Below are 16,883 nucleotides of genomic sequence, written 5' to 3'. Positions count from 1 at the left end.
AGTACTGCGAACTAGCTTGACCCTTGGCACCAGCCTCACACCTGTGCTCCTACTCTCAGCTCAGTCTCCTCTCCACAAAGACTTGCAGACTGGCTGGTAGAACAGTACAAGGCCCGCCATTTTGCTACTCTCTCAGGGTGTATCTGACACAGCTGCGTGAGCCACTAGCTGGACCCCAGAGACGTGGACGTAGGGTGAACTCCCCTGATACATGCAGCGGGATAACCATATTTTACTATGCGCCAATCGTCTACCTTCTTTTTTGCACCTTATTAATAAAATGTTTTCAAAATGCTGCACTTAGAGGTGCTGTGCTTTCCTTCTCTTGTCTGCTACAGAGTCTTCTTCTGGCTGCCTACAGTGCTAGCTTACAAACTTACTCATACCTCAATCATTTTCACCCAAGGACTATACATAGTTATGGACATTGTTCTCCTTTACTGAGAGACTCTATGATATTATAGCCCCTACTTATTTTTATATGTTTTTATATAATTTTATATTTAATTTACAGTATATCACAAAACTGAGCACACCCCTCACATTTTTGTAAATACATCTTTTTTTATATCTTTTCGTGTGACAACACTGAAGAAATGACACTTTGCTACAATGTAAAGTAGTGAGTGTACAGCTTGTATAACAGTGTAAATTTGCTGCCCCTCAAAATAACTCCACACACAGCCATTAATGTCTAAAGTGCTGGCAACAAAAGTGAGTACACCCCTAAGTGAAAATGTCCAAATTGGGTCCAAAGTGTTAATATTTTGTGTGGCCACCATTATTTCCCAGCAGTGCTTTAACCCTCTCGGGCATGGAGTTCACCAGAGCTTCACAGGTTGCCACTGGAGTCCTCTTCCACTCCCCCATGACGACATCATGGAGCTGGTGGATGTTAGAGACTTTGCGCTCCTCCACCTTCCGTTTGAGGATGCCCCATAGATGCTCAATAGGGGTTAGGCCTGGAGACATGCTTGGCCAGTCCATCACCTTTACCCTCAGCTTCTTTAGCAAGCCAGTGGTCATCTTGGAGGTGTGTTTAGGGTTGTTATGTTGGAATACTGCCCTGTGGCCCAGTCTGAGGGGAGGGAATCATGCTCTGCTTCAGTATGTCACAGTACATGTTGGCATTCATGGTTCCCTCAATGAACTGTAGCTCCCCAGTGCCGGCAGCACTCATGCAGCCCCAGACCATGACACTCCCACCACCATGCTTGACTGTAGGCAAGACACACTTGTCTTTGTACTCCTCATCTGGTTGCCATCACAAACGCTTGACACCATCTGAACCATATAAGTTTATCTTGGTCTCATCAGACCACAGGACATGGTTTCAGTAATCCATGTCCTTAGTCTGCTTGTCTTCAGCAAACTGTTTGTGGGCTTTCTTGTGAATCATCTTTAGAAGAGGCTTCCTTCTGGGACGACAGCCATGCAGACCAATTTGATGCAGTGTGCGGCGTATGGTCTGAGCACTGACAGGCTGACCCCCCACCCCTTCAATCTCTGCAGCAATGCTGGCAGCATTCATACGTCTGTTTCCCAAAGACAACCTCTGGATATGACGCTGAGCACGTGCACTCAACTTCTTTGGTCAACCACGGCGAGGCCTGTTCTGAGTGGAACCTGTCCTGGTAAACCCCTGTATGGTCTTGGCCACCCTGCTGCAGCTTGGGTTTCAGGGTCTTGGCAATCTTTTTATAGCCTAGTCCATCTTTATGTAGCGCAAAATTCTTTTTTTAAGATCCTCAGAGAGTTCTTTGCCATGAGGTGCCATGTTGAACTTCCAGTGACCAGTATGAGAGAGTGAGAACGATAACACCAAATTTAACACACCTGCTCCCCATTCACACCTGAGACCTTGTAACACTAAAGAGTCATATGACACCAGGGAGGGAAAATGGCTAATTGGCCCCAATTTGGATATTTTCATTTAGGGGTGTAATCACTTTTGTTGCCAGCGGTTTAGACATAAATGGCTGTGTGTTGAGCTATTTTGAGGGGGCAGCAAATTTACACTGTTATACAAGCTGTACACTCACTACTTTACATTGTAGCAAAGTATCATTTCTTCAGTGTTGCCACATGAAAAGATATAATAAAATATTTACAAAAATGTGAGGGGTGTACTCACTTTTGTGAGATACTGTATATTGTTTTTTACCCTCTCCTAGTCATATTATGTTTAGTAATACAAACGTTGGTAGGGTATAACACATTGTACCTTCAGGGTTCCTTCCCTGAACTTGAGCGCCAAGTGCTTTTCCTGTTTGTTTGTATCCGACCCACAGTCCATCACTCTGCCCCCTCTTCTGGGGGCCTCCTGGCACCAACACTTAATCCTTCCTGTTCCAAACCACAAACAGTTCCTGAATCACAGCAGGTTCCACTGTAAACATCTCCTGAATAAAGGCAGAATCCGGGCAAATGTCCTCTACTGGCTCACTCCTGTTGAAGCTGCACATAACACCAGCTGCATTCACTGTAGTGCCCATGTCAATAACTGCATCCGCTGCACTGCACGTTACTGTCTGGGTTTTCTGTAGCACATATGTCGCTGGCTGCATTTGCTGTAGTGTGCATTTCACTGGCTGCATCCGCTGTGTTACATTGATCAATGACTGTATTCTCCGAACACTGGCTCCGGGCAATCTCCCTTAGCAACGGCTGCCTGTGCCAGGCGGGAATCCAGGAACGAGCCCCCACATGTTGCGCACAGACTGGATTGGTCTGGCGATTTAATACCGGGTTCCATTCCCCAATAGGCACACAGCAGCAAGGCACACAACATTTCCCAATCACTCGAGTCAGAGAACAGGCTGTGCGTGTATTTTTTTGTAGTTTTTATTTTGGATAGGACTTGGATAGGGCGAGCCTAGGGATGCTCCAGTAACAGTGAACTTGACAATGAGGACTCTAATTCTGCACCAAAACTTCAGGGTGAAAGCACCCTTTTTGAAGTGTAACGGTGAACAGTAACAGACAGGATTCCCTCAACAGGGATAAAGTCCCGAATGTGAAAAGTGGTAGCTAGTGACCTCCCATGAGAGCTAAGGAAAGTCTTTGAATCCAGAAGGCTGGTACTCACTGTTTACTCATCTCCAGGTAGCCATGTGTAGGGTCAGTCAGCTTCAGTACTCCGCAAAATAAATAAAAGATATGTATCCAGAACACCTGAATCACAAAGGTGAAATGGATACAAAAAAAACTGAACAAAAAAATATATATAATGTATGACATCAAAATGAACCCCAAAGTGCTGTGGAGTAATAGCAATAAAAAAATAATAAAAAGACCAAATGTCCACATGTAAAGTGTCTAATAGTTGGAGAACTTTCTCTACTATCTTCAACCGAAGCAGAAAATGCACCAAGAAACATGAGAAGACATTCAGATAGAAGGGTGGGTACTCTTACCGGATCGGGTGGACGCACATACCGTACGGCAGTGCATCTAAAAGGCTTTAGGGTACTGGGTCCCCAGTGGGGAGATGATGCCAAACTGGAGGGTATCCTGCAGGCCGCAGACTCCAATCCACTAGAGGTTGGGAGATTGTTCCGAACGAGGGTTCCAAAGTGATCGGCAGCCGAACCAATCCAAGAATGGTGATGGTCCAAAGATGGTCATCAATGTGAAGGCTATCTTTCACCGCATAATCCTGTCCTGCAGCTGTCCAATGTGTTGTCTATTCACCTTTGTGAGTTAGGGGCTCTGGATACATATCTTTTATTTATTCACTTAGTCACTATTTAGCGCTACACTTATTTTTTGCAATTTCTGATTGGACTTGGTTTGTTTGTGTGTCAGCAGCTTATTGTTCACGTATTTTTTTGGGTTTAGCGCAGTATTTTCACCCCCTTTTTCTACGCAGCTTCAGTACTCCAGCAGCCACTGGCACAGCAAGACCCAGGCAGTGCTGGAAAGGTTATCAGGATCAATATCTCCGGCCAGTTTCCCAGCACTGATAAAAAGACAAAAATTTATTGACGGAACAAAAAGAAATAAATGAAAAAAAGAGAAGAAAAAATCTCTAGGTTTTAACTTTTAAATGCCAGGCAAAAAAACCCAAAAAACTGGTCTGTGTTTTGCAGAGGAAGGCTGCTCCTAGGGTGTGGTTTTTTGTACCTAGCATTCTGCTTCTGCAGGTGGGGTAAAAAACCCATTGGTCACTGTAGTACGGGTCTATATTCATAATTGATTTACAAAAAACTTGGCATTAGGAGATTATTAACTATGATAGTTTTAAGGTGATTACTTTTGGGTATATATATATATATATATATATTTCTGTATACTCTATGCCATTTCTGCATACATTGATCTTTCTGAGCTCACAGATGGTCACATTGTCTCAGGACCATTATGGCCATTCTCTTGTTAGCGCTAGATAAAACCAGCTTTTTTGCACCTTCTTTCAAACATATATAAGGTTAGACAATAGAGAATAGCTCAGAACCTCATCCAAGACATGAAGTGAATGTGCCTGGAAATTGAAGAGACTGTCAACTTCCAGAACTTTCTGATGACTTCAGAAGTTGAGGGGTTTCCTGGATTGAAACGGAACCTGAATTTATCCTGTATTGTATCATCTGTAATGGAAGCTAAGTAAATCTCTTTTATTACTATTTTGCTTGCGTGTTTTAATCGTTGTACTTCATCCACATATCTGAAAGGTTAGATATATATGAACCTTTCAATGAATGAATATATATAACACACAATTTAACCCCTTGTTACAGTCACGATCTACAAATGCACCCTCAAGGAAACTAAGAGAAATATCATCTTGTAGAGCCCACACATGGTCTCCACATGTCAGAGTGTTCAATTACTCTATGTTACAGACCATTAAGTCCACCTACCTGATGATGGTGAGGGATGGTGTGATCTTCCTGCGTGGAATCCCGGGAATACAGAGGACGGGGACATTTCTCTGGTGGGTTCCCATTACTGGATCCATCTGTAGGAAACACACACACTGACTGAATACATTGTTTCTATGTGTTTATCAGATGATGGGGGATCTAGGTGGACCCTCCGTACTGCTTTCTCCTTTACAGTAAAGTCTCCTCTTACCCGGAGATGTGAGGGGCGGCTGATTGTCCATCATGACACCCTTGTAGAGATCCTTGTGTCCTTCTAAATACTCCCACTCCTCCATGGAGAAATAGACAGTGACATCCTGACACCTTATAGGAACCTGACACACACAATGATACAGTCACCATCCAGACACATCCCTTGTCTGTTACTGGATAATGTCCCAGAAATCCCAGCACTGCTCACCTCTCCTGTCAGCAGCGCCATCATCTTCTTGGTGACTTCTAGAATCTTCTCCATGTTGTGTCTTCCAGGTTTTATGGAGTCACTTGGGGGCACTGTGATGGTCATAGGATCACCTGACTTCACAGAGGGAAAACTCTGTATTGATAATAGGAATATCATGTTAGAATTCTCCTCACCTCCCTGGTCAGGTCTGCGATTTATTAATAGAGAGAAGAGTGATGTCATTTTTACTGACAGTCTACTGACTGGAATGGTACCAGCTGATTGGAGAAAAGCCAATGTAGCACTAATATTTAAAAAAGGGCCAAAATACATCCCTGGGAATTACAGACCAGTTAGCATAACATCAATAGTATGCAAGCTCTTGGGGGGAATCTAGGATGGAAAAGGACCTGGAGGTCCTAGTAGATTATATGCTCAGCAATGGCATGCAATGCCAAGCTCCTGCTAACAAAGCAAACAGAATATTGGCATGCATTAAAAAGGGGATTAATTCCAGAGATAAAACGATAATTCTCCCGCTCTACAAGACTCTGGTCTGGCCGCACCTGGAGTATGCTGTCCAGTTCTGGGCACCAGTCCTCAGGAAGGATGTACTGGAAATGGGGCGAGTACAAAGAAGGTCAACAAAGCTAATAAAGGGTCTGGAGGATATTAGTTATGAAGGAAGGTTGCAAGCAATAAACTTATTCTCTCTGGGGATGAGACGCTTGAGAGGGGATATGATTTAAATTTACAAATACTGTACCGATGGCCCCACAATAGGGATAAAACTTTTTTGCGGAAGGGAGTTCAATAAGACACGTGGCCACTCATTAAAATTAGAAGAAAAGAGGTTTAAACTTAAACTGCGTAGAGGGTTCTTTACTGTAAGAGCGGCAAGGATGTGGAATTCCCTTCCACAGGTGGTGGTCTCAGTGGGGAGCATCGATAGTTTCAAGAAACTATTAGATAAGCACCTGAATGACCGCAACATACAGGGATATACAATGTAATACTGACATATAATCACACACATAGGTTGGACTTGATGGACTTCTGTCTTTTTTCAACCTCCCCTACTATGAACTATGAAACTATGTGACCTCCCAGAATCCTCCTCACCTCTCCAGTCAGGTCTGTGTTTTATTAATAGAGATAAGAGTGATGTCATGTGACCTCCCAGAATCCTCCTCACCTCTCCAGTCAGCAGGTAGATGATCTCCAGAGTGAGGTTTAGCATCCTCTCAGTCATGTGACTCCGGTACTCCTCCATCCTCATTGATGTGGTCATGAGATCTATGCAGGTTTCTCTGTAGACAGATGGCAGAAAATTATCAGGATGGTAATAAGAATATAAGGGGTTAATAGGCAAGGGGACAGAGAGTAGCCATAGTGTTAGTGTGTTGGAGCTGGTGATAGTGAATGGACGGGGAGAGCTTATTCAATAGGGACACATCAGTGGAGGTGACTCCATAAAGTTCTCCTACAGTTGCCAGTACCATATATTGCTACTTGCAAAGGTTCATTGCTGCAGTTGACATACAACCACATCAGATTATGTAAAGAGTGTGGCCTCTGCACAAGCATATATTCATTATTTTAGTTACTTGGTTTTGGTTAATAATTAGGGAACCAAATCCTTGTGTTTTTTTTCATTGTAGCACCCACATAGATTACAGCGAGCTAAACCAGGTGTGTCAAACTCAATTTCATTGTGGGCCGCATCAGCAGTATGGTTTCCCTCAAAGGGCCGATTGTATATGGGATGCGCTATGTACAGAGTGCAGAGTTCAGGGGTGCGCTACCTACAGAGTGAAGAGTTCAAAGGTGCGCTACCTACAGAGTGCAGAGTTCAGGGATGCGCTACCTACAGAGTGCAGAGTTCAGCGATGCGCTACCTACAGAGTGCAGAGTTCAGGGATACGCTACCTACAGAGTGCAGAGTTCAGGGATGCGCTACCTACAGAGTGCAGAGTTCAGGGAGTACAGAGAATCTGAGAGAGAGAAACCTCTCCCTGCAAGGCAGAACCACCTATATAGGGAGGTACTGGAGCCGAATACACAAGTAGTAAAACCTTTTACACAGGGATGTACTAGAGCTGGGCCAGGTAGGAAGGGGGAGATGGGAGGGGGGTTGGAGTTTCACACTGTGCATAGCGCACCCCTAAACCCTGCATTCTGTAGGTAGCACACCCCTGAACTCTGCACACTGTACATGGCATAACCCTGCACTCTGTAGAAAGTACACCCCTAAACCCTGAACTCTGTAGGTGTAGCACCCCTAACCTCTACACTCTGTACTTAGCGCACCCCTGAACTCTGCACTCCGTATGTAGAGTACAGAGTGCAGAGTTCAGGGGTGCGCTATCTACAGGAGAGCAGAGTTCAGGGGTGCGCTACCTACAGGAGTGCAGAGTTAAGGGGTGAGCCACCTACAGGAGTGCAGAGCTCAGGAATGCGCTACCTACAGAGTGCAGAGCTCAGGGATGCGCTACCTACAGAGTGCAGAGCTCAGGGATGCGCTACCTACAGGGTGCAGAGCTCAGGGATGCGCTACCTACAGGGTGCAGAGTTCAGTATTGTGCTACCTACAGAGTGCAGAGCTCAGGAGTGTGCTACCTACAGAGTGCAGAGCACAGGGGTACAATACCTACAGAGTGCAGAGTTCAGGGGTGCACTATGTACAGAGTGCAGAGCTCAGGGGTAAAGAGCTAAAGAGGTAAAGGTAAAGCTCTTTACCCACCTACAGAGTGCAGTGCTCAGGAGTGCGCCACCTACAGAGTGCAGTGCTCAGGAGTGCGCCACCCACAGAGTGCAGAGTTCAGGAGTGCGCCACCTACAGAGTGCAGAGTTCAGGAGTGCGCCACCTACAGAGTGCAGAGTTCAGGAGTGCGCCACCTACAGAGTGCAGAATTCAGGAGTACGCTACATACGGAGTGCAGAGTTCAGGGGTGTGCTAAGTACAGAGTGTAGAGGTCAGGGGTGCCACACCTACAGAGTTCAGGGTTTAGGGGTGCACTACCTACAGAGTGCAGGGTTATGCTATGTACAGTGTGCAGAGTTCAGGGGTGTGCTACCTACAGAATGCAGGGTTTAGGGGTGCGCTATGCACAGTGTGAAACTCCAACCCCCCTCCTATCTCCCCCCTTCCTACCTGGCCCAGCTCTAGTACATCCCTGTGTAGGAGGTTTTACTACTTGTGTATTCGGCTCCAGTACCTCCCTATATAGGTGGCTCTGCCTTGCAGGGAGAGGTTTCTCTCTCTCAGATTCTGAAGATCTATCCCCACTGTGCCTTGCTGCATTTTGCGTGCAGGGATCTGTTATACCTGGGAGCTGATGAGAACAAAGCTGTCCCTTGTAAACACAGAAGGCTTCTGTGTTACAAATGACAGTGGGGAGTGGGAGCTGAGGGTGAGAGCCAGATAAGGCGGAATGGAGATCCATCTGCAAAGCTCGGTGTAAGGGCCACACGACAATGCCAGATTTGTGTTCGACACATTTGCCCTAGCCTGTTTATTGAGCCAAAGGAGTAACTGTGTGCCTGGCTGCGGGTGCAACTATGGGAAAAAACCTTAGGGACCTAAACAGTGGGCTCCCACAGAAATGAGCACTACCATCATTAAAAAAAGATGATTCCTTATTTAACCACTTCCGGACCAGCCGCCGCAGTTTTCCTGCGGCAGGTTGGCTCCGCTGTGCGAAACCATCTAACTGTACGTTGGCTCGCGGGGTCCTGATAGCAGGCGCGCGCCGGCTGCATAGCGGGGGTGCCGATGCTCGTGGCCGATGGTCGCAATGACCGCCGGCCACGAGCGATCGTGACCAGGAGACATAGAACAGGGACGAGTGTGTGTAAACACACACTTCCCTGTTCTGTTCTGACAGGAGTGAGAGATCGTGTGTTCCTATTAGCTAGGAACTATGATCCGTCACTTCCTCTAGTTAGTCCCCTCCCCCCTTCAGTTAGAATCACCTCCCAGGGAACACAGTCAACCCCTTCACCGCCCCCTACTGTTAACCCCTTCACTGCTAGTGACATTTTTACAGTAATTAATGCATTTGAATAGCATTGATCGCTGTATTAATGCCAGTGGTCCCAAAAATGTGTCAAAATTGTCCGATGTGTCCGCCATAATGTCGCAGTCATGATAAAAATCGCAGATTGCCGCCATTACTAGTAAAAAAAATAATAATAATAAATATGCTATAAATCTACCCCCTATTTTGCGCAAACCAATCAATTTATGCTTATTGCGTTTTTTTTTTACCAAAAATATGTAGAAGAATACATATTGGCCTAAACTGAGGAAAAAAAAGTTCATATATTTTTAGGGGATATTTATAGCAAAAAGTAAAAAAATAATGCGTTTTTTTCAAAATTGTCGCTCTTTTTTTGTTTATAGCACAAAAAATAAAAACCGCAGAAGCGATGAAATACCACCAAAAGAAAGCTCTATTTCTGGGAAAAAAAGGACGTCAATTTTGTTTGGGTGCAACGCCGCACGACCGCGCAATTGTCAGTTAAAGCTACGCAGTGCCGAATCGCAAAAAGTGATCCGGTCAGGAAGGGGGTAAATTCTTCCAGGGCTGAAGTGGTTAAAGAACAAATTCAACAATATGTAAAGTAAAAATCCAGAACAAGACAATCAGTGACGTGGTGGTGACAGAGGTAAGAGTAGTGAACATAAACCAGTAGCAGTATATGTACACATACAGAAGTCAGATCAGTATAGAGTATTAGCATTAGAAATCACACTTAAAGGACAATGGACCTTTGAAAAAAAAAAAGGCACCATGACGGTGTATCAAACATACAATAAACTGGCAGGGTGTTGATTACAGAATTATCATAATAGTAAAATGACCTCAGGGTGAGAGTCAGCGAGTTTAGGATAAGCAGAGTGGGTTGACAATAAAATAAATCCCCAAGGTCACAGAGAAGAAGAAGTAGTGGGAAAGACAATTATACACAGGGACTTGCTTTTTTGTAACCACCGGTCCCATATTTTAACCACTTTCGGAGCGCCCACCGTCGCTGTCGTTTTACGTTGGTATTTTGAAGAGGAATATTGTTGTTATGGCAGCAGCTAGCTGCCATAACCCCGGTATCCTCTTCTTCAGCGGGCGGTGCGCTTCAAGATAAAAGTGGTCTCTGCGGCGGACTCGCCGCAAGATCACTTTTATCCGCGGCAGGAGAGGGCCCCCCTACCACCACGCTCCGATGCCTCCGCCGCTTACCGGAGCTGTCAGCAGCGGAGGCGACATGGTGACGAGTGAGGGGAAGATGGCCCCCACCCGTCTCCATATCATTGCAGGGCGGAAGCAACGTCAAAACGTCACTTCCGCCCATAGCTCTTAAAAAGGGACATTTTTTTTTTTTATTGCATTATAAAGTGTAAATATAAGATCTGAGGTCTTTTTGACCCCAGATCTCATATTTAAGAGGTCCTGTGATGCTTTTTTCTATTACAAGGGATGTTTACATTCCTTGTAATAGGAATAAAAGTGACACCATTTTTTTTAAAAGAACAGTGTAAAAATAAAAAGGTAAAATAAGAAAAAAAAGGGGGTGGGGGGAACTGCGCTAAATAATAAATAAGTAAAACACCTAAATAATGTGATGAAACCAATTGCATATCATAAGTGAGACAGCAGCGATTTTAACAACATGACATCCATATAGTACTAAATTTAGAAAAACAAAAAAATTGCACTAATAAATAACACAAAGTGCATAAATGTGAAAACAGTGTTAAATCCAAATGGGCAAAAATGTAAATTAACTCAAAAGTTCTGGTTGTCAGTTTTAGCTACTTTGCGATCCATGATCCTCTGTAGTGGGGGATCGTGGCTTTCCGGTAAGGAGTGACCCCTTCCATTCTTGGTGGTGGACTGCTTTTCACGGAGGAATTAATTACATTCACTTGGACTTTCTTTTTATATGAGTGTTTTTTTTTTTAGTTGCCCTCATTTTATGACCATTATTTAGTTCACTTAGTTTTGGCCTTTTTTAGGTTGCATGGGTGGTTAACTTTTGGATGCCACCGCACTTTTGAGTTAATTTACATTTTTGCCCATTTGGATTTAACACTGTTTTCACATTTATGCACTTTGTGTTATTTATTAGCGCAATTTTCTGTTTTTCTAAAAAGGTAAAATAAATTTAAAAATTTGCAGAAGCAAACGCATACGTGAGCAGCGCCCGCATATGAAAACGGTATTCAAACCACACCTGTGAGGTATCGCCGCGATCGGTAGAGTGAGGGAAAAAATTCCAGCCCTAGGCCTCCTCTGTAACTCAAAACATGAAACCTGTAGAATTTTTTAAACGTCGCCTATGGAGATTTTTAAGGGTAAAAGTTTGTCGCCATTCCACGAGCAGGCACAATTTTGAAGTGTGTCATGTTGGGTATCAATTTAGCGGAGAGGGACAGCACAACGGAGGGGGACAGCGGAGAGGGACAGCGGAACAGAGGGGGACAGCTGAACAGAGGGGGACAGCTGAACAGAGGGGGACAGCTGAACAGAGGGGGACAGCTGAACAGAGGGGGACAGCGGAACCGAGGGGGCATGGAGGATGCGGTGACAGTCAGCAGTGATCGCGTGTGGGGGAGTTACAAGCACCGATCACCGCTGTATAGATTTCACTAAAGCAGCTGAAAGCCGCGGGGGAAGAAGCTTGTAACTCCCCCACGCGCCGATCACTGCTGACTCTCAAGGTATCGGGGGAAGCATCGGGAGCATTTGCCCGAGTACAAGTACTTGGGCAAATGCTCGGTATCGGTGCCGATACCGATACTAGTATCGGGACAACCCTAGTATAATGTTTGGGGGTTCTAAGTAATTTTCTAGCAAAAAAAAACTGTTTTTAACTGGTAAACAACAAATCTCAAAAAGAGGCTCGGTCCTTAAGTGGTTAATATACTTAGGACCCCTGCTATAAAAGATAAATATGTTTTTTTGTAGGGTAGGAAGAATTAACAGTACAAACAAATGGAAAAATGAACCTCTGTGAGCCAGGCCTGGAATGTAGGGGGAGCAGTTTGCATCCATCCTCTAGCTACTGTATCAATTTCTTCACATAAAATAAGAGAACTATAGTCATGAATTTGTCTGCTTCAGGGTCAGGGAACAGCCAAAATATACGTTGGGGTTGATTTACTAAAACTGGGAGAGAGTGCTTTGACTTTGTAAGCTTTGACAAAAGAACCTGGAAGCTGATTGGTTTATATGCAGAGCTGGAAAAGAAGAAAGGTAACAGCGCTCTTTGCAGGGACAACTCAATCCATACACCAGGTCCACTCACAGGTGCCGATGCTCGATGTGTCCCAACACACTCCAATGCAACAGTAATAAGAAGAGTCGGCAAAACTGTAATCCTTGAAGTGTCGTTTATTGGTACATCAGAGTGACAATAAAACAATAAAGTTGACGCGTTTCGGCAAAAGCCTTAGTCGTAGCTGACTAAGGCTATTGCCGAAACGCGTCAGCTTTATTGCCGTCAGCCGGCCAAACTGTAATCAAGGATTACAGTTTGCAGAATCTTTTTATTACTGTTTCATGCAGAGCTGCACCAGATTTTGCACTCCAGTTTTAGTAAATCATCCTCAAAATTTGGGACGTAGGGAAAGGGGGGATCCCATGGTGTCCTGGAGAAACCGCACAATTTGTATCCAATACCCCTAAATAATTGGCCATGCCCATAATAGATGGTAAACGGTGCTAGGGGCTACTGAACACATTGAAAATCATGGGCTGCGTGTCAGGTGGAGTTGGATAGGCCCTATGAATTATATATAATTGTGTTAAACAGTCCAACAGCTTGGGAGATACCAGTTTGCCACTGTCTAGTACAGTGGCTAAAGGGGGCCTCAAATATGGCATCACCAAAGGGCCACAGATAATGTTCTGGTACAATAATTTTTATTGTAAAAAGGGAAGCATAACAGTATAAAAACCAACAACAAAACAAACATAACTTCCAGACATGGAAAAGACATATGAGCAGTTAACTCTTAAAGAATGAGTGACCACTGAGCGACCTGGGGGGCGCAAGCTGCAGGTGTCCACTTATGTCATCTAGGCCCGAGGGCCGATGGAGGGAGCTGATGGGTCAGGTGCACTAGTTTGCGTCAATGGGGAAGGTGTCTATAAGTCTATTGGGCACCCCAGTAGGGGGTCGGGATGAGTGACTAATAACGAAGGGGGAAAAGGGGGGAACTCACCCAGTAGAATTCAGTGGGAAAAACGCAAAAAGATTGACCTGAGGGCATAGCCCGCAAGTCAACAAAAGTTCCCTAGGTCTGGGGACTTAGGGTCACACAAAAATAAGGAGGGACCGAGGGCGGTCAAGTGTCCAGCCTCGGCATCAAAAGGCAGGAAACAGGAGAAATAGAGAAAAGAAAGAGGGAGGAGGGAGGGTTGGAAGAAGAAAGGAGGAATTAGGAGGAGGGAGAAGGAGTCCTGCAGGTTGGGGGAATTACATAGCGTACCTTAGGAAAGACCCAAACTGTACAGATGCAGGATGAGAAGAGCATAAGACCACCAAGGTGACCACACTTTAAGGAATTTAGAATGAGAATCATGAAAGATGCCAGACATTTTTGTCAAAATGCTCTTCATCATGGCAAACAGGACAGAGGATTTCTTCCAGGTTCTAGCAATCGTCCATTTGGCAGCTATGAATAAGTACGACGCTAACTTTTGTTGGTAAGAAAACAATCCCTGTATCGGGCAGTGTAGCAAAGCTACATTAGCGTCCTTGCGGATATGTTTGTGAAACAAAGAGTAGAGGAGCCCAAACGCCCTGGACCAGAACCCCGTTAGACGGGGCAAGACCACCAAGTGTGGACAACATCCCCTTCGTTGGCCACAAGCATCGGGCACTATAGGAAGGGTTTGAACTCTCTAACTGGGCCGAAACCCAATGCCATCTGAGGCGCACCTTGTACACCACTTCTTGGGTGGCCGTGTTGAAGGAGCACTTAGCAATGGTAGACCAGGCTCTGTTCCACTCCTCTGGATCAATAGAGGTCGCCAGATTACGTTCCCACCTCGACTTGTAGGATGTTTGCCCCTGGGGAGTCTATACTGTATATGTAATGCTTGAGAGGCCTGTCAGAGACTGCAGACTTAAAAGAGAAGTATGGGAATTGTTTTTATTTTAGAATCATACTTACCTAGGTGGATGCTGCATTTGTCCCCTGCCGGCTCTAAAGCTGAGAACCGAGCGATCAAACACCGCCAACACTCAGGTGCCGGTCCAGGCATGTGGGCGGATCCCAACCATATGGTCACGATCTTTCCCGACCCTGGACCGGCTATGTGGCTTTAGCCTGCTGTCTGCTGAAAACGGGTCACAGGAGTGCAGAACAAACTACACTCCTGTGATCCACAAAAGTACAACCTAATGAGCTTGGGCTGAACTTCTCCTTTAATAGAAGAAATGAGGGTCAGAGAGTTAGGACAGGATACATCGTAAGACTCGGGATCTGCTGCAGAAAACAATATAAATCTGGAAACCCGTTACATGAAGCTAGTAGAGATCAATGCTATTACCCTAATCGGTGTTCCCATTACAGACTGCTGAAATCCGAGGGCTGCACAATCATATACCAATAGGCTGCATGTGGCCATCGGGCTGCAGGTTGATCACCAGGGGTCTAGAAGCTTTCCCCAGCCTTTGTCATTCGGATCGTCTATATATCTGATTCCCAGTAAGATTTAGCCTGGTAGGCAAGTTTTGTGGCTGAGGGTGCGAGAAGAATACTGTAGAATGTGGGGGATCAGCTCTTGAGGTTGCAGACCACATACCACGTCTGGAGGGGTGTTAGGGGAATTGGGTCCTCAACTGTAGGCATTTGAATAACATAGAATTAGGGAGCGAGAATTCCTCTTTCAATAAATGAAAGCGTTTAGGGTTAGGGCCAATTTGAGGTGTAGAGGTGGCACAAATAATAAATGCCCTTAGAGGCCATAATTCTGGTTTGAGAATCATAACAAGTTCTGGCAGTAGTTTATTGTGCCATAAAGGGGAATAGCCATGAATCATGGAGACATCTGATCAGATCAAGGCCAAGTCCCAAGACTTGTTTACGTTGGTAGAAAAGGTCAGTGCGGTCATCGGCCATAGGTAAAGGTGTGGGGAAGTGTCCTCAAAAGAGGTGCAGACCAAAGCTTGATGCCACTGTTGATACGTTTTTACCTATCCACTTGCTGACTGTAAAACGTAATAGTGGTTTACCGCCATTATGGCTGAAGCTATCGGCTATAACCCTGGTCATTTTTTTTTTTCAGCCGTTGCCTGGCTTTCTCTTGAAAGCGGAACGAATGGCTCATTAAAAGCAGTGGGAAGGGAAGTCCCCCCCCCCCCTTTCAGCTGCACGCCAGAGTCTCTCAGTCTTACTGGTGCACCTGAGTAACAATCCGACAGTACTGCTGGCTGGACACAGACCAGATAGTCTTTGATGGCCTCTATGGCCTTTACGGATCGGAACGACGTCATGACATCACTTCTGGTCTAGGGTGAAAGCAAACATTTTTTTTTTTTTTTTTAAAGCAAAAGATCAAATAAAAAAGTGTTTTTTTTATCTTTTGCTTTTAAAGGTAAAGGAGAGATTTGGCATCTTTTTGACCCCAGATCTCTCCATAAAGAGTACCTGTCATCCTTATATCTATTACAATGGATGTTTACATTCCTTGTAATAGGAATGTAAGTGATATTTTAAAAAAAATAATAATTAAAAGGGACAGTGTAAAAATTAAAAATAAAATAAGAAAAAAAAAAACGTAAAGCGCCCCCATCCCTCCGTGCTCGCGCACAGAAGCAGACGCATACGTAGGTTGCGCACACATATGTAAACGTTGTTCACACCACATGTGTGCTATCGCCGCTAACCTTAGAATGAGAGCAATAATTCTAGCGCTAGACCTCTAAACAAGCAACTTGTTAAAAAAAAAAAAAAAAATGTAAAGCTTTGCCTATGGAGTATCGTAGTTTGTCGCCATTCAAGCGTGCGCAATTTTGAAGCGTGACATGTTAGGTATCTATTAACTCAGCGTAACATCTTTCATATTTTACAAAAAAAAAAAAAATTGGAGTATATAATATTGTGGTTTGCTTCTTTTTTTAAATTCATTAAAGTGTATTTATTTATTTTTTGATTGCATTTGAAAACTGCTGCGCAAATACCGTGCAATATTAAAAATTGCAACGACCGCCATTTTATCCCTTAGGGCAGTGGTCATCAACCCTGTCCTCAGGGGCCCACTAACAGGCCAGGATTTATGTATTACCTTGCGGAGATGCAGACTAGAATACTGCAATCACTGAGCAGCAAATGATATCACCTGTGATGTATTTCAGTTATCTTGAAAAACCTGGCCTGTTAGTGGGCCCTGAAGACTGGAGTTGATGACCACTGCCGTAGGCTCCATTCACACCAACGCGTTTTTTGATGCATTTTGCAGAAATGCATGGGAATTTTTTAACATGGGTTCCTATGGAACATGTTCACATCAATGCATTTTTGTGCGTTTTTGGAAAGGGTCAGGGACTTTTTTTCATGCAAAATGCAGCGTTTTGCATGTAATAGGATTCAATGGACCAGCATC

The 16,883-nt window shown here is 44.6% G+C and overlaps 2 protein-coding genes across 2 annotated transcripts in view; both read right to left on the bottom strand.

Annotated features, from left to right (window-relative positions):
* Window positions 1-16,883, bottom strand: part of LOC141121570 (uncharacterized) — a 277,798-nt gene that overhangs the window by 82,210 nt on the left and 178,705 nt on the right. The gene's annotated exons all lie outside the window — the stretch shown is intronic.
* The window catches only part of LOC141121540 (uncharacterized), a 59,963-nt gene that overhangs the window by 40,920 nt on the left and 2,160 nt on the right, over window positions 1-16,883 (bottom strand). Inside the window, exons 2-5 of the mRNA XM_073611161.1 lie at window positions 6,464-6,578; window positions 5,287-5,421; window positions 5,077-5,200; window positions 4,863-4,960 (exon numbers count right to left, since the gene is read on the bottom strand). Of these exons, the coding sequence (XP_073467262.1) occupies window positions 4,863-4,960; window positions 5,077-5,200; window positions 5,287-5,421; window positions 6,464-6,559 (453 nt within the window). The 5' untranslated portion in view covers window positions 6,560-6,578. The remainder of the gene's footprint in view (window positions 1-4,862; window positions 4,961-5,076; window positions 5,201-5,286; window positions 5,422-6,463; window positions 6,579-16,883) is intronic.

Source organism: Aquarana catesbeiana, unplaced genomic scaffold, assembly GCF_042186555.1.
Source record: "Aquarana catesbeiana isolate 2022-GZ unplaced genomic scaffold, ASM4218655v1 unanchor225, whole genome shotgun sequence".
Taxonomy (NCBI): domain Eukaryota; kingdom Metazoa; phylum Chordata; class Amphibia; order Anura; family Ranidae; genus Aquarana; species Aquarana catesbeiana.
This window is presented reverse-complemented; position numbering and strand designations above follow the sequence as displayed.